Raw genomic sequence first — 20644 nt, forward strand, 5'->3', positions numbered from 1 at the left:
GGTACACCCACAGCTTGAATACTGCATGCAGATGTGGTCTCCTCATCTCAAAAAAGATATACTGGCATTAGAAAAGGTTCAGAGAAGGGCAACTAAAATGATTAGGGGTTTGGAATGTGTTCCATGTGAGGAGAGATTAAAGAGGCTAGGACTTTTCAGCTTGGAAAAGAGGAGACTAAGGAGGGATATGATAGAGGTATATAAAAGAATGAGTGGTGTGGAGAAAGTGAATAAGGAAAAGTTATTTACTTGTTCCCATAATATAAGAACTAGGGGCCACCAAATGAAATGAATGGGCAGCAGGTTTAAAACAAATAAAAGGAAGTTCTTCACACAGCGCACAGTCAACCTATGGAACTCCTTGCCTGAAGAGGTTGTGAAGGCTAGGACTATAATAGGGTTTAAAAGAGAACTAGATAAATTCATGGAGGTTAAGTCCATTAATGGCTATTAGCCAGGATGGGTAAGGAATGGTGTCCCTAGCCTCTGTTTGTCAGAGGGTGGAGATGGATGGCAGGAGAGAGATCACTTGATCTCCTGTTAGGTTCACTCCCTGTGGGGTACCTGGCATTGGCCATTGTCGGTAGACAGGATACTGGGCTGGATGGACCTTTGGTCTGACCCAGTATGGCCGTTCTTATGTTTAACTTCCATTTGGTAATTTACCATTCAGATTCAAAGCTTTCTAGTGGTAGATAATTCCAGAAAATGGGTGCAAAGTGGTGTTCCTCACTATTCCCTCCCCATTGAAAGTGAAAATGTGGTACACACTTCAGACATAGGTTGAGGAGCAAACCAGGACCAACTCAGTATTCAAGTTCTGTGGAATCCCAGGAAGGCCAAATTGCATATAAATGTGTTGGAGTTAAGAGACATTTGGTTAGCTCTCAAACATCCTTCTACATGTGGGAAACTGAGTTCTACCATAATTAAATATATCCTAATATTCAGGTGTTGACAGGTAATACCACATTTATATACTGTCCCAACCATCAAGGAGGCGCTCACTCTCATCTGGCATATCAGGAGGCAGTTAGGGAGTGAAGCATCCTTCATCCGGTGTTGCCAATGGCCAAGAATCAGCAGGTGAACAACAATACTTTAGGAGGCAATCCAAGCCAAAATGCAATTCCCAGCACTTGTGCTCTCTGAAGACTGAGATAATGGCTATATTTTTACATAAGCGAGGAAAACCAAAGGTTTATCTGTTTGCAGTGAGGGAAAATTCAGTGTTCTCTAATCTATTCCTGGGGTGCTCAGAGTATGGGGCCCTGACTGATGCCTTTCTTCTGGGTGGGAGCAGAGATTCCTATGTGTCTTTCTTCCAGTGTCACTTATCCCAAGGGTGTCATGATTTTAAAACGGGACAGAGCTCATAATATTAATAGCTGCAGCCTTGGGCTCAGATCTTTTGGCATTGACATTAAAGCCTCCAGTTCATCTGCCATTTCCTACAGATGTCCTGTCACATTGCCAGAGACATCTTGCCTTCAGATCTGAGCTCTCGGACCCTGACAGTTTGGATGATTGCACTTTGTTCAATTCTAATAATGATTTTCTTGAGTGGTCCATTGAATTTCACTGGAGAGCTGAAAGCCTTCAACATGGAAAACTTTACAGTGAAGTGGAAAAGATTTTTCCACATGAATCTCTGTCAAAAGTATTTCATCTTTGGCTGCTATAATCCCTAATACTCTGGTCTGTTGTTTGATTCTAAAAGAATCTGGATCTATTTTGAGTACTTGATATGATGATGCTTACGAGTCCCAGTCCTGGACCACTACCCTGAACAAGGACGGAACAGAGAGCTGGTCCTAGAGATATTACACTCTTAAAACAAGAGACAGCAGGTGGATACAGAGTGATGAGGAGCACAAGACTACAGTGAGGCACTATTGATCAGCTTGATAGGATGTGGTCTCAGCAGACCAGCTGCCTAACTGTTGTCAAGCTGTTTTGTAGTTATCATGGCAAAGGGGAGTTTTAAGAAGAGATTCGGTTGTACTGTATTACTAAAGTTAATCTGGCAGCTGTGTTATACCAGCTCATCATGCTTCTATCCCCAGAGCTTCAGTTTTTGCATACCCAGTGGTAAAAAGGTTTTTAAGAAATCTTGCCTGGATTTTCATCTGTTTATAAGCTTCCATCACCTTTGAGCTTAAATTGTGTGCCCACAAAACTTCTGGAATGAGTGTATGGAGATCCTAGAGCATACTTCCTAGTCCACTTCCTTGTGAAGCATATGGCAGAGACAGTGAATTATAAATCCTGATGATGGATACTCCTTTGCGGGTGAACATAATATTGCATCCACCTCCTAAATTCCTGCTCAAGACTTCCATTAAAATCTGTTAACTTCCATATACTTTTTTTTTCAAAATCCCATATTGTACCAGGAGAAGCTACATATTCTAAGGGTATGTCTACACTACGGTATTAATCCGAATTTATATAATTCGGATTTGAAAAACAGGTTGTATAAAGTCGAAATGAATGCGGCCACACTAAGCACATTAATTCGGTGGTGTGCGTCCAAGTACCGGGGCTAGCGTCGATTTCTGCACCGTTGCACTGTGGGTAGCTATCCCATAGCTATCCCATAGTTCCCGCAGTCTCCCGCGCCCATTGGGATTGTGGGTTAAGATCCCAGTGCCTGATGGGACCAAAAACATCGTCGCAGGTGGTTCTGGGTACAGCCTCACCTCCTCCCTCCCTCCCTCCCTGCATGAAAGCAACGGACGGCAGACAACCATTTTCGCGCCTTTTTTCCTGGGTGGGTGAACACTGCAGACTCCATACCACGGCAAGCATGGAGCCCGCTGAGCTCAAGACAGCAGTCATGAACATTGTAAACACCTCGCGCGTTCTCATGGAGTTTATGCTCAGCCAGGACCAGAAAAACGAGGAGAGGAGGCAGCGGCGGCGGCAGCGCAGCGACAAGCATGATGAGGACATGGACATGGACACGGATACAGAATTCTGTGAAACCGCGGGCCCCGGTGCTTTGGAGATCATGTTGTTAATGGGGCAGATTCTATCCATGGAACGCCGATTCTGGGCAAGGGAAACAAGCACAGACTGGTGGGACCGCATAGTGTTGCAGGTCTGGGACGATTCCCAGTGGCTGCGGAACTTTCGCATGCGTAAGGGCACTTTCATGGAACTTTGTGACTTGCTGTCCCCTGCCCTGAAACGCCAGAATACCAAGATGAGAGCAGCCCTCACAGTTGAGAAGCGCATGGCGATAGCCCTGTGGAAGCTTGCAACGCCAGACAGCTACCGGTCAGTCGGGAATCAATTTGGAGTGGGCAAATCTACTGTGGGGGCTGCTGTGATGCAAGTAGCCAAAGCAATCACTCAGGTGCTGCTACGAAAGTTAGTGACTAGGGAAATGTGCAGGCTATAGTGGATGGCTTTGCTGCAATGGGATTCCCTAACTGTGGTGGGGCGATAGACGGAACCCATATCCCTATCTTGGCACCGGAGCACCAAGCCACCGAGTACATAAACCGCAAGGGGTACTTTTCAATGGTGCTGCAAGCACTTGTGGATCACAAGGGACGTTTCACCAACATCAACGCGGGCTGGGCGGGAAGGGTTCATGACGCTCGCGTCTTCAGGAACACTACTCTGTTTAAAGGGCTGCAGCAAGGGACTTACTTTCCGGACCAGAAAATAACCGTTGGGGATGTTGAAATGCCAATAGTTATTCTTGGGGACCCAGCCTACCCCTTAATGCCATGGCTTATGAAGCCGTACACAGGCAGCCTGGACAGGAGTCAGGAGCTGTTTAACTACAGGCTGAGCAAGTGCAGAATGGTGGTAGAATGTGCATTTGGCCGTTTAAAAGGTCGCTGGCGATCATTATTGACTCGCTCTGACCTCACCCAAAGAAATCTCCCCATTGTTATTTCTGCTTGCTGTGTGCTCCACAATCTCTGTGAAAGTAAGGGGGAGACCTTTATGGCGGAGTGGGAGGCTGAGGCAAATCGCCTGGCTGCTGATTACGCGCAGCCAGACACCAGGGCGATTAGAAGAGCGCACCAGGAAGCGCTGTGCATCAGAGAAGCTTTAAAAACCAGTTTCATGACTGGCCAGGCTACAGTGTGAAATATCTGTTTGTTTCTCCTTCATGAAAACCCGCCCCCTTTATTGACTGATTTTTCTGTAAGGAACCCACCCTCCCCCTTCCCCCAGCTTTCTTTCAAACCAAATAAAGTCACTATCATTTAAAAATCATTTATTCTTTATTAATAGATTAGAAAAAGAGGGAGGGAACCCGGGTGGTATTTGGGAGGAGGATTGCTGGGAAGGAAAAAGCCACAAAGAAAAGGTTAAAAAAATGAAAGCCTTTTGCTTGGGCTGTCTACTGGGGTGGAATGGGAAGGTGTACGGAGCCTCCCCCCCCGCGTTCTTACACGTCTGGGTGAGGAGGATATGGAACATGGGGAGGGGGGAGGGGGGTACAGGGGCTGTAGCGGCAGTCTGTTTTCCAGCATCCGTTCCTGAAGCTCCACCAGACGCCGGAGCATGTCTGTTTGCTCACGCAGCAGCCCCAGCGTTGCATCCTGCCTCCTCTGGTCTTCCTGCCGCCACCTCTCATCTCGAGCGTCTCTCCTGTCCTCACGTTGGTCCCTCCTGTCCTCACGTTGGTCCCTCCTGTTCTCACGTTCACTGGCTTCTTTCCTATACTTTGAAACTGTTTCCTTCCACTCATTCAGATGAGCTCTGTCACTGCGGCTGGATTCCATAATTTCAGAAAACATCTCATCTCGCGTTCTCTTCTTACGACGCCTTATCTGTGATAACCTTCGGGATGGAGGAGGGAGGCTTGAGGAATTTGCAGCTGCTGTAGGGAGGGGAAAAAAGAGAGAATTGTTTAAAAAGCTACATTTTGCAGAACAATGCTTATACTCTTTCACGGTGACCAACACTATTCACATTACATAGCACATGTGATTTCTGTGCAAGGTCGCATTTTGCCTCTTAATGCTGAGTGCCTGTGGCTTTGCTGCTAGAGATCACAGGTCTGGGCAACAGAATTCGGCTTGCATGCGGCCATGGTAAGCCATTGTCTTACAGCTTCTGCGCCCTCCTTTCCCACATACCAAGCATAGCTTGTAGAGTGCTGCGGTTTTTCTGTTAACATTCAGCAGCACCAGAAAACAAACTAACCACCCCCCCCTCCCGCCATGAATTCTCTGGGATGATCACGGTACCCCTCCCCCCACCGCGTGGCGGGTAACAGGGAAGATCCCTGCTAGCCAAACGCGAAAAACTCAGGCCCAATTTCCCATCTGCGCTTGGCTAACTGCAGGGAAGGATTTATTTTCTGCCACAGGCAAACAGCCCAGTAGGAACGGCCACCTCTGTCCCCTTAATTAAGTTCCCATATTTCAACCAGGTTACCAGGAGTGATATCACTCTCCTGAGGATTACACAACAAGATAAAGAACGGATGTTGCTTGAATGCCAGCAAACACCGGGACCATACGCTGCCAGGCTTTGTCAGGCAATGATACCAGATTACTTGCTGCAAGCATGGCGTGGTCAAGTGTCCTACCATGGAGGAGGGAATAAGGATGCACTGCCCAGAAACCTTCTGGCAAGGCTTTCGGAGTACCTCCAGGAGAGCTTCATGGAGATGTCCCTGGAGGATTTCCGCTCCATCCCCAGACACGTTAACAGACTTTTCCAGTAGCTGAATTGACCGCGAATGCAAAGTCAGGCAAAGTAATCATTAAAAACCGTTTGCTTTTAAAACAAGTTTATATTTTAAAAGGTAAACTCACCTGAGGTCCCTTCCATGGGGTCAGAGTCTTGGGTACTGGCTTGGGAGGCTTGGGAGGGTACTTCCGTCAGGGTGATAAAAAGATCCTGGCTGTTGGGGAGAATGGAGTGCTGTGTGCTCTCTGCAAGCTCATCCTCCTCCTCCTCCTCCTCCTCTCCCCCATCGGCAGAATCCTCAGGCGTCGCTGATGAGACTATCCCCGACCCAGAATCCATGATCACAGGTGGGGTAGTGGTGGCAGCCCCCCCTAGAATTGCATGCAGCTCGGCGTAGAAGCGGCATGTCCGCGGCTCTGACCCAGAGCGACCGTTTGCCTCCTTTGTTTTTTGATAGGCTTGTCTGAGCTCCTTGACTTTCACGCGGCACTGCTCAGAGTCCCTATTGTGGCCTCTCTCCATCATGCCCTTGGAGATTTTTTCAAAAGTTTTTGCATTTCGTCTTTTAGAACGAAGTTCTGCAAGCACTGAATCCTCTCCCCATACAGCGATCAGATCCAGTACCTCCCTCACGGTCCATGCTGGTGCTCTTTTTCAATTATCAGCTTGCATGGTTACCTGTGCTGATGAGCTATCTGTGGTCACCTGTGCTCTCCACGCTGGGCAAACAGGAAATGAAATTCAAATGTTCGCGGGGCTTTTCCTGTCTACCTGGCCAGTGCATCCGAGTTTAGATTGCTGTCCAGAGCGGTCACAATGATGCACTGTGGGATAGCTCCCGGAGGCCAATACCATCGAATTGCGGCCACACTATCCCTAATTCGAAATGTTAAACTCGATTTTGGCGCTACTCCGGTCGTCGGGGTGGAGTACAGAAATCGATTTAAAGGGTCCTTTACATCGAAATAAATAGCGTCGTTGTGTGGACGGTTACAGGGTAAATTCGAATTAAAGCTGATAAATCCGAATTAAAGTCGTAGTGTAGACCAGGCCTAAATGTAACATAAACTAGATGTCAGATGAGTTCTCAGTGACTGTCTAGGTAGAACAAAATTTATAAGCCTTCCCAGTCTTTTTGTAGTTTATAGTAATAAACCGAGGAAAGAAACATCTGCTGCTCAGATTGTCAAAATGGATTAGATTTTGCATTCAGACTTGTTATAATCTAGTGGGTGTTTCAGTACCTGAATGTCGAAGAACACATTATAACATTTATACTAAGGTAACAGACATGACAGAAATAGCTTAGATAGGTAAAGCAGGTCTAACCGGGCTTCTACAGAATGTCTGAGAGATAATTCTGTCACAGAGCTATATAAGAACATAAGAACAACCATACTGGGTAAGACCAAAGGTCCATCTAGCCCCGTATCCTGTCTTCTGACAGTGGCCAATGCCAGGTGCTTCAGAGGGAATGAACAGAACAGATAATCATCAAGTGATCCATCCCCGGTCACACATTCCGAGCTTCTGGCAAACAGAGGCTAAGGACACCATCCCTTCTTATCCTGGCTAATAGCCATTGATGGACCTATCCACCATGAATTTATCTAGTTCTTTTTTGAACCCTGTTATAATCTTGATCTTCACAACATCCTCTAGCAAGAGTTCCACAGGTTGACTGTGCATAGTGTGAAGAAATATTTTCTTTTGTTTTAAATCTGCTGCCTATTAATTTTATTTGGTGACCCCTAGTTCTTGTGTTATGAGAAGGAGTAAATAACACTTCTTTATTTACTTTCTCCATACCAGTCATGATTTTATAAACCTCTATCATATCCCCCCTTAGTCATTCCTTTTCCAAGCTGAAAAGTTCCAGTCTTATTAATCTCTCCGCATATGGAAGCTGTTCCATGCGCCTAATCATTTTTGTTGCCATTTTCTGAACCTTTTCCAATTCCAATATATCTTTTTTGAGACGGACATCCACGTCTGCACGCAGTATTCAAGATACTACAGCTTCATCATATAGGTAAATGGATTGGGGTCCTAGGGTTCAATCCTCATGGTAGATACGGTGCAAGAGGTACCAGGCATTGCTCCCACTATCAGACACAGAGGTGGAGGATTGACTCAGGATGTCCAGGCCCTAGGCTTTCTCTGATATTGGATATAATGTTGAGGGGCTGAAAGAGCGGGTCAGTCCCAATTCTAAAATGATAGATTCTAAACCCAGAAGGAATCACTGTGCTCCTCTAATCTGCCCTCCTGCATAACACAGGCCATAGAATTTCCACAAAATAATTCCTCTTTGAACTAGAACATATATTTTAGAAATACATCCAGTCTTGATTTAAGCCCACATGATATGGGTTTATGAAGTCAGGCTCCTGTATCATAGAATCATAGAATTGTAGGACTGGAAGGGACCTCGATAGATTATCTAGTCCAGTCCCCTGCATTCATGGCAGAACAAAGTATTATCTAGACCATCCATGACAGGTGTTTGTCTAACCTGATCTTAAAAATCTCCAATGATGGAGATCCCACAATTTCCCTAGGCAATTTATTCCAGTGCTTAACCACCTTGACAGGAAGTTTTTTCTAATGTCCAACCTAAACCACCTTTGCTGCAATTTAAGCCTATTGCTCCTTGTCCTGTCCTCAGCGTGTAGGCGACTGGTAACTACTGATGGGGGAGGCACAATGGGAGCCTCCCACCTTGCCACCACAGTCACGGTCAACTTCCCGGTGACTGTCAAGGCACCGTCCAGCAACACTGTCTTGACCACGGCGGCCCAGATCCCCGCTCCTTCCCTTCGCCCCTGGTCCCTGCTGCCTCCCCCAGACCCTGAATCCCCCTGGCATCGCCTATGCCTCAGAGATTAAGGAGAACAATTTTTTCTCTCCTTCTTGTAACAGCCTTTTATGTGCATGAAAACTGTTATCATGTCCCCTCACAGTCTTCTCTTCTCCAGACTAAACAAACCCTGTTTTTTCAATCTTCTCTCATAGATCTTTTTGTATTCTCCAAAGCACTTGCAACCCCTCCCAGCTTGGTATCATCCACAGACTTTATAAGTGTACTCTCCATGTCATTATCTAAATCATTGATGAAGCTCCTGGGTGTTCCCAGTGCAGTATGTGCTGCTGCTGTGGTGGAGTGGGTTTGGCTCATTAGAATGTTCATGTTCAATTATTATTTATGTGTTCCTAACATTTTCCTGAAGAATGTCAGATAAGAGAAATGACAATTTTAAGTAGTTTATATCACAGCTAAACATGAATGGAGTTTAATGGGACAAAGAAAAGGTACTTCTCTGGCCCCAGGCCTTACTAGCAAGTCATGGGGCTCTGCCCCACATCACATACACTGCAAGGGAATAAATTAGGGGGACTCAGGGCTCAGCCCCAAACAAACAATGGGCACAGGATGGATGAGGGGATACCAGGGTTTGTGGAACATATGACTTGAATGCCTGAATTAATGAGTGTTTTCCTGCATTGCAAGACCTGGAATGATGAGCTGGCCTGGAACTAGAGGAATGGCAAAAATAAAGATTTGGGCAAGGTTAATAGCACAGTCCAGTCTTTGCTATGGTGGTTCTGTAACAGCAACTGATTGGAGGCCTGAACCAGGCAAAGGCAGGAGTTATTTCCTGTGAAGTGAACCTGTTTGTACCAGATATCTTGTATGCTGAAACACCTGTCAGAAAGTGCAGTAATGTATACACCCCTGAGGAAGTTGGCCTGGTAGTAATGCCTTCTAAGCCCATGCTATCCATTTCCCCTCTATTTGTGCAATGTACTAAATCCAAACTGTATACCCCAGATTATAAACAATAACAGGTGGCAAATATGGTCAAGTTACCTTTACTGCTGTAGTACAGAAATATTTTAGCTGTTAAATATTTTTGCTGCTTAGTTGAGAGCTGGGGTGAGTATTAGAAATGGACAAGGAGACTCAAGAGAGACTAGGCTAGGAATTGTTTGTAATCCATTTCCTCTTTGGGCTCGTCTGCACATGGAGTTGTTTCTGAATAATTGTTCCTAATTAACTTCATGTCTGGACACACTTATTCAAGAATAAGATTGCCTTGTTCCTGTTTAACTGTGCCAAACCAGTTGGGTTAAACTAATCAGGAACAACTCCAGGTGTAGACAAATCTTAAAACGCTACCTGCCTTTCAATTATTCACAAATCAGGTATTGCCAGGAGTAGATAGTCTGTGACCAATCTCCTAGCTTTAAGAGTATTTCTACACTGGGAAAATACATCATATTAGAAAATGTGCTGACTAATGTGATGTTAAACACAACTTAACATCTAGTATAAGAAGGGCTAGTCAAGTTTAAAAACATATTCGCTGGTCATGGTTAATCATAGGGTCCAGTGAACAAATTTTAAAACAGGACTCTTCCTTGACTATACTAGGTGCTAAGTCATGTTTAACAGCATGTTAGCTTACACGTTTTCTGATGATGCATTTTCCCAGTGTAGAACATATCCCAGGAGGCAAATCATGTGCCTATGGAACCAGGTTCTTCTTACCAAGTGGGGAGGTTGGGTGTGGGGTGTTGCATACTCCATGCGCTCCATGGAGTCCCCTGTGCAGTAGCATGGAATGGGGACCATATGTAGGCAGAGGGTGAGGAACTGCTACAAGAGTTCTGCTGAAGGACATGTGGAACCAGTTCCAGTCGTCAGCTCTGCAGCCTAAGGGGAGGATCCCTGCCAAGCATCTAGCTCATTTGTTCAAATCTCTCTCTTTCTCTTTTCCTGTATCCCTCTTTCCTGTCTCCCTCTCTTCATGCCCTACTCCTTGTCAGCTCCTCTTAGAGCTTTTCTAGACTAGGAAAAGAGATGTTTTAAAAAAATGTGTTAGCTAGTATAGCTAGCCGTAGTATAGACAGGACAAGTTGCATGTTAACACCTGTTAGCTGGTCATATTGAAGCCTCTGGGGGAGCCTAGGCTTCATCTCAGCCGGCTAACACGTTAACATACAACTTGCCCCGTGTATACCAAGGTTTTAAAAAGTGTAAGGTTTAAAAACAGTTGTTTTTAAAAATGCTTTTCTTCTAGTGTAGAGAGACCCTAATTCAATCAAAGACAAATCTAAAATGCTTTGTATTGCCTAGAGACAATCACTTCTGCTAAGCAAACCCTCTCTCTAAGGTCTAGACAGATATAAGTATTACTGTTCCTGGAATATGATGAATTCCTCGCCTCCAGTGTTTGGATATTCCCTGCTTCCTCCTCAGATCCGGGAGTTGGTTCCTGAGTCCCAGGCCTACATGGACCTGTTAGCCTTTGAACGCAAACTGGACCAGACCATTATGAGGAAGCGGGTGGACATTCAGGAAGCCCTGAAGAGACCGATGAAGGTATGACATGGGAAATGGTACAATTAGCTGAATCAGGAAAAATCTCCTCAGTGTGATGTATTGGGCTGTGGAGCCATCTCAGTGGAGAACTAGTGGAAGCTCCATTGATAGAGTAGGATGACCAAGGCACTTAAGAATACATGGCAGGGAAACACCCTTCCTTGGAGGAGGACAAACTGAATGACTCAGTTCAGTAGCTCTCACCCATCTCTAATTTATGAGAGTCTTTACTATAGGAAATAATCCTCTCTTTCATTTACAAATATTATTCTTTGAGGTTTTTAAGAAAAAAAGAAGAGGAAATGGAGATAAGACAGTAGAGGTGCTACCCTAGATACACATTAAATATACTGTTAAGAGTTCAGTTTAAGACTGGAGAAAATAGGAAATAAAATAATGAAAAATGTTAGTCAGAAAATAAATAATCTTGTAGGCCTTGATCCTGCAAAAACTTAAACACATACTTAGTCCCACATTGGACTACTCATGTGAGCAAAGTTAAGCATGTGGAAAATTGTTTGCAGGATCAGACCCAAAGATAAGACTGTTCTTCTCCAAATCCTCCGACACCGCTCTTGTGTTATGCATTATTTTTTCCTGCATTTGCCAGGTCACTCTGGTCATTATATAATTCTGCAAATCTTAATGTGCTTGTTGATTTCCAGCTCCACAGGGTAGTTCTTTTGGCCACTTCAGCTGCTGTTTGCCCATACCTCATTCAGATTCCAAATCTCTTAGTATGAAGATTCTTACATCTATAGGTCTGTCAAGATGTAAAATAATTATTATTATCTGCATTATAATATGTCCAGAGGCCCAGCTGAGGTCAATGCTAGGCACTGTGTAGACACATTATACATTTTTTATACAATTTAAATACTTGAGGCAGACAAAAGGTGGGTAAAAGGAAGTACTATTCTTATTTTAAAAATGGGAAATGAGACAGAGATTAAATTACTAAAGCCTGGTCTACCCCTAAATCTTAGGTCAACCTAGCTACATTGCTCAGGGCTGTGAAAAAATCCACCCTCTGTGCAACGTAGTTAGGTCAGTCTGATCCCCACTGTAGATGCATTTAGGTCAATAGAATAATTCTGTCTTGGACAGGTGAATTACCTATGTGGATGGAAACCCCCTTCCAACAATGTAAGATGCATCTGTGCCACTGTAGCCTAGACATACCCTTGCAGAGAGTCACACAAGAAATCTGTGGCAAAGCCAAGAATTGAGCCTAGTTCTCCTGAAACTGACTTAACCACAGGCCCGCCTTTCCTCACATCATCCATGAAACATTTAACAATGTTGACAGTTAATGTGAAGCCCAGTGATGAGAGTTTAACATCTCTCATTGCTACTATTTCAGGCTCTTTGCAGATTTAGGAAGGCAACATTTTAGTGGTTTACAAGTTTATAGGCAGTAAGTTTTTAAGATTCTTTGCACATAGTGGGCTAAATTGTCAGTTAGTGTAAATTAGCATAGCTTCATTGACATCAGTGCAGCTATGCCATTTTACACCACGATATGGCCCATTTAAAAAAAAACAAAAAGTATAGATTCTCTTTGACAAATATGCAATAACGGGTGGATTTTGGGCAAATTCCTCAACCATGAAACTGAACAATACTGAAAGCTTTCTAGCAGAACTTTATAGGATCTGGAATGGGAAAGTACATAAAAACTAGAACTTTGAGGTTTCAGCAAACATTCTGTTAATTCCTGTTTGCTCATGTAGTTGCAGTTAGATTTCATTTCAAAAGAATCATCAAACAGACATTTCTAATTTACCTCCAAACTCATGAATGATTGCTCAAATGCAGCAGTCATGAAATTCATAATCTGTCAAAACAAAACTGAGATCAGGCAATTTTTGCTTGGTTTGGAGTATTCTTATTTATTTACATTATTGCTGGAGCACTGGCAACAGCTATAGTGGAGGATGCCCCAGAATTTCCATCCTAAATGCTGCTCTGAGTTACTTGTAACCCTGACATATTCACTGTAGGAGCTATCCTGAAATATTCACTGTAGGAGCTACCCTGAAATATTCACTGTAGGAGCTGCCATTTTCCAGACCTTGTCTGCCTGAAGGTGAACTATTTAGAAGTTTTAGGGAAAATGATTCAACCATTTTTGAATAAGTGGAGACTGGAAAACATACACTTACTCCATTGAAAAATGCTTTGGCCTTTGTGAGCAGCTGTAGTGCTGAAAAAAATGGCAGCTGTGAGGGTAGCTCAAACGGCAGGGACAAGACCTTGGGTTGGGGGTGGGGGAATGCAAGCATTGAGCCACCTGCCAGCTCACTCTACTGCTGGCAGCAACCCCAATCAGCTGTTGCCTTCTCCAACCCTTATCCTGCCTCCTGTCATCTCTTTTTCTGTCTCTTGCTCTCTCTGCATTAGTGCATTGCTATACCAAGTCCATCACCCCATGGTGTCAACAGTGCCTCATCTTGCAGGCCAACGTTCATGGAAGGCCACTTCTGTTTTAGTTCTTTTGTAAACAACCAGTATACTGTCACAGGGCCTTGGGTCTCCGGGTGCATTGTGCATTCTAGCATGCCTATAATAGCCAGGGCTGGATTTCCAGTTAGGCACAGTAGGCACGTGTCTAAGGGCACCTTACCTCTCTAAAATGACGTGCAACAGGAAGGTCAGCTGTAGGCGGGGGAGAGGGAGCGTTGAAGGTGCTGTGCCTAGGGGTGTGTAACCTGTAAATCCAGCCCTGTTAATAGCCCTTTAAAAGTGAGAGCTGTAGTTGCAGTTCTGTGACTAGAGGGAGCCTGTGGCCAACAGGAAGCCATATAGAAGGCTTTCTGCCTTCTACACAGGGACAGTGGGTGTGAGAGACTCAGGGTCAGGGAAATTCAGGTGTGGATCTTTACATAACAGGAAGGGTATGGCCTCTTCTGTCCCAGCCAGTGGGAACTGGGGAAGGCTTGTGGGTGTGGAGGCAGAGGGAGGGTGTGTGTGTTAGTACCAGTATTTTGAGTTGTCTTCTTTTAAAATGAAGTTAGCCCTGAGCAAAGGACAAGGTGGTTGATGGGATCTTTATTCTACTTTCATGGTTGGTATGGGAGGTGATGTCCATGTCATAAATTCCAATCATGTGAGAAATAAATTTGTCATTCATCTTATTTAGATTCAGCCAGATGTTCTTCATCTGAAAGCTGATTTGTCCAAGCTCTAGGCCATCTTTGTTGTAAAGGTGTAGTTGTATGTGGTGAAGGATAAGTAGAGCTGTATGTCATCCGCATATTACAGCATTTGAATCATTGTTGTCTCACCAGGTTTCCTTTTGGCTTCATCTAGATGTTGAATAGGATCAGAGACAGAACTGGTCCCAATGGGACTCCATAAGTTGGGCATCTAGTTGCAGTTTTCCATAACTACCCTCTGCATGCGTCCATCCAGGAATGACTCAAGTAATTTTAGCACATTCTTCTGGACCCCTGCCACCTTTTTGAGACAGGACAACAGTATCTGACAGTATCAAATGCTGCAGAGAGATCCAGTAAGAGGAGGATGACTGTCTGCCTTTACCTGTTGACAGCAGCATATCCTCTACCAGTGCTACTAATATGCTTTTTCTGTCCCATATCCTGGCCTGAATCCAGATTATGTCAGGTATAGGTTGCTGGCTTTGGTTAGATGAGTTCTAGTCAGTCTTTGGCTAGCTTCTCTGTGAGTTTGAAAGTTTAATAGTGAGCAGTATTTGGCTAGAACCATTGTATACAGGGTAAACTTATTCAGTGTTCATCAGACTATTATATATTTGAAGGAGGAAAGGAAGATTCCTTCTTGAATAGGCATTGATTGTTTTGGTCAAGAGTGGAACCACTTACTCATGACTCACTTGCACTAGCCAGAAAGAGGAGGGGTCAGATTCACACCAATACTTCTTGTGAAGTGAATGGGCTGGACTCTGAGAATACAGATGGGCTGTTGGTTGGCTGGCAGAGGGGAATCAGATCCCTGCAAGCCAAAGAAACTTTCCTGAATGTGCGTGATCATTTCAGTGAAGTAAGAGGATAGTTCTTCACAGTGCTGGGTTCTGCTGTAGGCTGCAGACATCATGGTTAATGAAGCAGTTTACCACCTCAAATAGTTTCTTGAGTGGTATTTGAAGTGGAGGCTTATAGGAAGGTTCGTTTGGCCTGTAATACAGCTTAATGTGAGCTCGGAGGAATTCTTTGTCTTTCAATCTCTCTCTTCCAGCCTTCGTTTTCTGCTGTCGGTGCTTGAGTTTTTGTCCCTCTGTCTTCATCCAGCACAGGGTTTCAGAAAACCAAGATCTGTGTGGCTGACGAGGAAGGAAGTGCCTCTGCGGGGGCCATCATGGTGAAGGTCAAGGCTCAAGTATGAGAATAATGATTTCTCAGATCCTCAACATCTTAGCCTGTTAGTGGAGTGGTGCAATCCTTTAGCATGTTTTGGAATTTGATAAGGTCCATGAGTCTACATGGATTGATCAAATTCATGGGCCTTTCTTGTTGCATTGGAGTTGGGAGATCTCTGATCAATGTCCTTACTGAAGTGATGGTCTTTTCTGAGACAATGGCTTGTTTTGCGATGTCCTCTGTATGAACATCTGATTTGACGAACAGCTCACAGATGTGAGTTACACATTCTGCTGGTTTCTCCAGGTACCGTTGAGTCCACCAGTTGTTATTATTTGTGTAGCAGTAACCACATGCTCACATGCATACAAATAGACTGTCCTGGCCCAGGGTAGCAGCCTTTGGGTATGTCTACACTACAGTAAAACACCCATGGCCAGCCTGTATCAGCTGACTTGGACTTGTGGGGCTCGGACTGCGGGGCTGTACAATTGCAGTGGAGATGTGGACTTGGGCTGGAGCCCAGGTTCTGGGGCCCCATGGGTGGGGAGGGTCCCAGAACCTGAGCTTCAGCCTGAGCCTGAACCTCTACAAAGATGTTTTATAGCCCTGCAGCTTGAGCTCCATGAACCAGAGTCAGCTGATACGGGGCCAGCTGCATGTATTTTTTTGCAGCGTAGACAGAGTATTTGAGTCCACCATGTTACACCTGAAGAGTTTACAAGCTAAAAGCAAGATACATAGAATGCAGGACACACTAGGAAATCCATAGGTAGACATAATTTAGTATTGTTATTCATAATTATTATATGATTCCTCCTTGTGGCACAATAGGAGACAAGTTCTGATACGTAGGGTGCAGCTGACTTCTACAAGAACATGAAGGAAGTATGAAAAGCTTAAAATTGATGTGTTAGGCAAGGGGGAGCCAGTGGAGAGTGGCAAGGGGAGGTGTGATGTAGTCTAGTTGACAGGGATGAAAGATAATTTTACCTGTCTCATTTTGAATGGACTAGAGGAAACAATGTAGATATGGATGGCCAGAGTGGAGGAGTTAGCAGTAAAGAAGACAGGAAAAGATCAGGGTTTGAAGAACTGGCTCTTTGGACTATCTAATTGGAGATGAAGAGTTAGATTTTTATTATATTGAGGAGGAAGAAACAGAAGGATTTGGATACAGCCTGAATATAAGGAGAAAGTAAGAGGAAGGAGTTGAAGATGACCTCCAGGTTGCAAGTTGGGGTAACAGGGAAGATGATGGTGATGTCAATGGTAATGAAATAAGTGGAGAGGGTTTAGACGGTCATATAAGGAGGTCAGTTTGAACATGATAAGTTTGAGTAATCAGCAAGCCTTGCAGGAAGAATTATTGAGAGGGAGGCAGGTCAAGTGGAAAGAGGTGGTTTTGTGAGTCATCCAAGAAGACATGATATTTATGGAAATTATAAAGTCTGTTTGCAGTGTAGTTGTAGCCGTGTTGGTCCCAGAATATTAGCGAGACAAGGCGGGTGAGCTAATATCTTTTATTGGAACAGCTGTTAGTGACAGAGACAAGCTTTCGAGCTACACAAAGCTCTTCTTCAGCTCTGAGTAGCTCAAAAGCTCGTCTCTTTCGCTATTATAAGGTCTGATGGTTTATTGGATCAGCTTTTGTGCTCACAGGTATGAAACCCACCACACTGGTTGCTAGGGGAATATTATAGGTGATCAGAGCAGTGCAGAGACGGGGGAGATAGCTGTGCTGGGAATGGGGGAATGTGATGGGATAGAATGTTACTGGAGAGGCCTAGAGTGTATGTGTTATAGGGGGCAATTGAGGTGGCGGCAGAGTTGTGCAGGAGGTACAGCAGTGTGTGGGTGAACATTACAGGTAAAGCTCTGCAGGATAGGGAAATATGGTGAGGGGGGTGGAACTGCTAGTGTATCTAGTTTTGCAAGTTCATATACTACAAAAATGGGTGCCAGTATAAGAGGGGTGGCCAAATTTCTGACCCTCCAAGCTGCACACAACAATCTTCAGAAGTTTAAGAGCCAAGGTGTGCCTGTCGGGGCTTGAGGCTTGAGCTCCACGGCAGGGTGTTGAGGTTAGGGGCTTCTGCCCTGCACAGAAGGGGGATCTCAGGGCTTCAGCCCCGCAAGAGGCACCTGATGAGGTTTGGGGCTTCAGCACTGCAGGAAGGGGGAGGTCTTGGGGTTTCAGCCCCACTCCTACCTGGCAAACACGCCCCGCAGTATTGAAGCCCTGAAACCCACCTCCCTGCTGGGCAGAGACAGAGACGACGGGGGTGGGGACTCATGGGGTGACATGCTCCCCCAGATTTTTGCCAGGATTTGCTGGCCCCGCTCCATCACGTGGTGCCATTGGGCCCCCTCCCTGCACAGCAGCTGCTGGAATTGGCAAACTGTGAGCTGTGGCCATGGGGAGAGGCTGCAGCAAACAGCTGGGAGCTGCAGGGAGAACCACTGAGGGTATGGGGTATGTGTGCCTGGGGAGGCTTGACTCAAGCTGTTGGGAGGGGCACTGAACCTTTAAACTGTGCCCCTCCCCACTCTCAGCAGGCATTAGTTGTCTCTTGCAGAAGACCCGAGCTCCCTCCCACAGTCTGTAGGTGGAGAATGGGGGAGTGGGAGGGGCGCTGTGTGGGGCTCCGCAAGCCACACTTTAGCTGTAAAATCACTGCATGTGGCTTGCAAGTCGCAGTTTGGCCACCCTTGCAATATAAAAATCTGGATTGAGTCATCCATGAAAGACATTCACCAGCTTTGCTGTTATGGCTTATCATTGCCCTTGTCAGGGTTCCTCACCCACTGTGAACTCTCGGGTACAGATGTGGGGACCCGCATGAAAGACCCCCTAGGTTTATATTCTACCAGCTTAGGTTAAAAACTTCCCCAAGGCACAAATTCCTTTCCTTGTCCTGTGGTATTGCTGCCACCACCAAGTGATTTACACAAAAATTCAAGAAAGGGTCACTTGGAATCCCTATCCCCCCCAAATATCCCCCCCCCCTTCACTCCCTGTCCTGGGAAGGCTTGAGAATAATATACTAACCAATTGGTTAGCAATGTGAGTACAGACCAGACCCTTTATCTTCAGGACACTAAAATCAATCAGGGTCTTAAAAGAAGAACTTTATTATAAAGAAAAAAGTAAAAGAATCACACCTGCAAAATCAGGATGGAAGGTAACTTTACAGGGTAATAAAAAGATTTAAAACACAGAGGACTCCCCCTCTGGACTCAGCTTCACAGTTACAAAAACAGGAATAAAACTACCTTTATAGCATAGGAAAATTCACAAACTAAAAACAAAAGATAACCTGATGCATGTCCTTGCCTTACTTACAATTTCTATAATTTTAGATGGATTATTCCAGGTATATTTTCAGGAGATGTTGTATCTGCTTGGTCTCTCCCTCCATTTGGAGAGGGAACAACAAAGATAGTACAAACAAAACCTTCCTCCCCAGATTTGAAAGTATAGCTGCCAAGGAGGGATTTTATGCTACTCTTTCCTTTATATTTATGACAATCCTCATCAACACTGGCTGGAATTGAGAAAGGAAGAATGAGATTATTTTAAAGCATCAGTATTATTTAATCTTTTTACAAGAAATAGTTTTCAAAAGGTTTGTAAAACCAGTAGGGCATTAGCTTCCAGGGCTGTGGGGTGTGCACAGTACGCTTCTTTCTTCCTTGGTGTATAGCCCATTCTCTGCTCTTCCTCACTGCTGGATGGTTTCTGAATGAAATTTCAAGATCCAACATTTCAGTAAGTTTTGTTACATACCCAGGGGCAAATGCAGAAGTAAGCTGGTGCAACTCCACTGAGCACTCAGATTCTACAGTGATAGGGGGCCATATAAATACTTCATCTGTATCCCAGGGCTGCCCGATGCCCTGAATGTGCGCTGTGTGTGTAATTTTCTTATTTCTGTTTTGTTTAACAGCAAAAACGGAAACTGAGGCTTTACATCTCCAACACCTTTAACCCTGCAAAATCTGATGCTGATGACTCTGATGGCAGCATTGCATCCTGGGAGCTGCGAGTGGAAGGGAAGCTCCTGGATGATGTAAGACTTTGCTGCATATCTCTCTCCACTAAGGTTGAGAAGGGGCTGGAAGTTCCTGTTGTGTTCTGTAGGATGCTGGACTGTCACAGAGAATGCCAGTGTTAGAAAGGATATCTCCATATAGGAGTGGAAGGGCCATTACTTCTGTGAAAGCATTATGTCCAGCAGAAGCAGCAGTACAGACATAATTTTGTGGTATGTGGGCGAAAACGGAGGGGAGGGGGCACGATACTGACAGAAGGAAAGAAAGGGAGAGACCCAAACATAGAAGGGGAGAAGAGGACTGCACTGGGGGAAATTCATTCCATTTGTAGATGTAGGCTGGATTTGGGCCGTACCTTGTGGGATAGGTCATTGTGACGAACTGGGCCTGTTCTCACTGTGGTCTGTGAATGCTGACAGGGGAGTGTGGCTGGAATAGTCTGCATTGGAGGATGGGAGACAGCCCGAGGGCGCATACCTGAGTGTGTAACACGAGAACCCAGGAAGGGGTTGAAGGCCAGGTGACTCCTTAGCCCGGGAAACTGAACAAAGGCTGTGGGAGGGGTCGCGGAAGGCAGAGTGTGGGAAGCAGGCTGGAGAGATGGCTGGGAGGCAGAGATGGCTCTGACCTCCCAAGGGGGGCTGGGCTGGGATGCCTTGGGACCCCAAGATGGACCTAACTGAGGGGGTCCCTGTTGTCTGTGCCTGCAAGACCTGTCTTGGACTGTATTCCTGTCATCCAAATAAACCTTCTGCTTTACTGGCTGGCTGAGAGTCGCAGTGAATCGCAGGAAGCCGGGGGTGCAGGGCCCTGAGTCCCCCAATACTCCGTGACAACTGGTGGCAGCGGTGGGATCTACTGCACCCCGTGGACGGCGCTTCCTGCAGTAAGTGACTGGGGAGCAGTAAAACGAAGGGGGATTGACGGGGACCAGGCGTGCTGAAGAGTGGGAGAGAGACGGTTATTACCCCTGGGAGTGTGTGACCAGCGAGAAGGACTTTTGCAGTAACAGGGTCCCCCAGGGGGATCGCAGCGAGTGGTCCCAGGGGCGGAGGAGTCTGCAGCTCGACCCTGGCAGAGAGGTGGTGACCTCGAGAAGGGCTGGCACACTAGGGGGCCCCCTGGGAACTGTGGGGAGCTGTGAGCACACAGGCCGGTGAGTGGCCAGCAGGAAGATGTATGCCAAGCGGCTTAA

General features: G+C 45.5%; 1 protein-coding gene across 1 annotated transcript in view; it reads left to right on the forward strand.

The window, feature by feature from the left end:
* The window catches only part of SMARCD3 (SWI/SNF related, matrix associated, actin dependent regulator of chromatin, subfamily d, member 3), a 147440-nt gene that overhangs the window by 50954 nt on the left and 75842 nt on the right, over positions 1-20644 (forward strand). Inside the window, exons 4-5 of the mRNA XM_034763849.1 lie at positions 10931-11053; positions 19344-19466. Of these exons, the coding sequence (XP_034619740.1) occupies positions 10931-11053; positions 19344-19466 (246 nt within the window). The remainder of the gene's footprint in view (positions 1-10930; positions 11054-19343; positions 19467-20644) is intronic.

The sequence above is a fragment of the Trachemys scripta genome, chromosome 2, assembly GCF_013100865.1.
Source record: "Trachemys scripta elegans isolate TJP31775 chromosome 2, CAS_Tse_1.0, whole genome shotgun sequence".
Classification (NCBI taxonomy): domain Eukaryota; kingdom Metazoa; phylum Chordata; order Testudines; family Emydidae; genus Trachemys; species Trachemys scripta.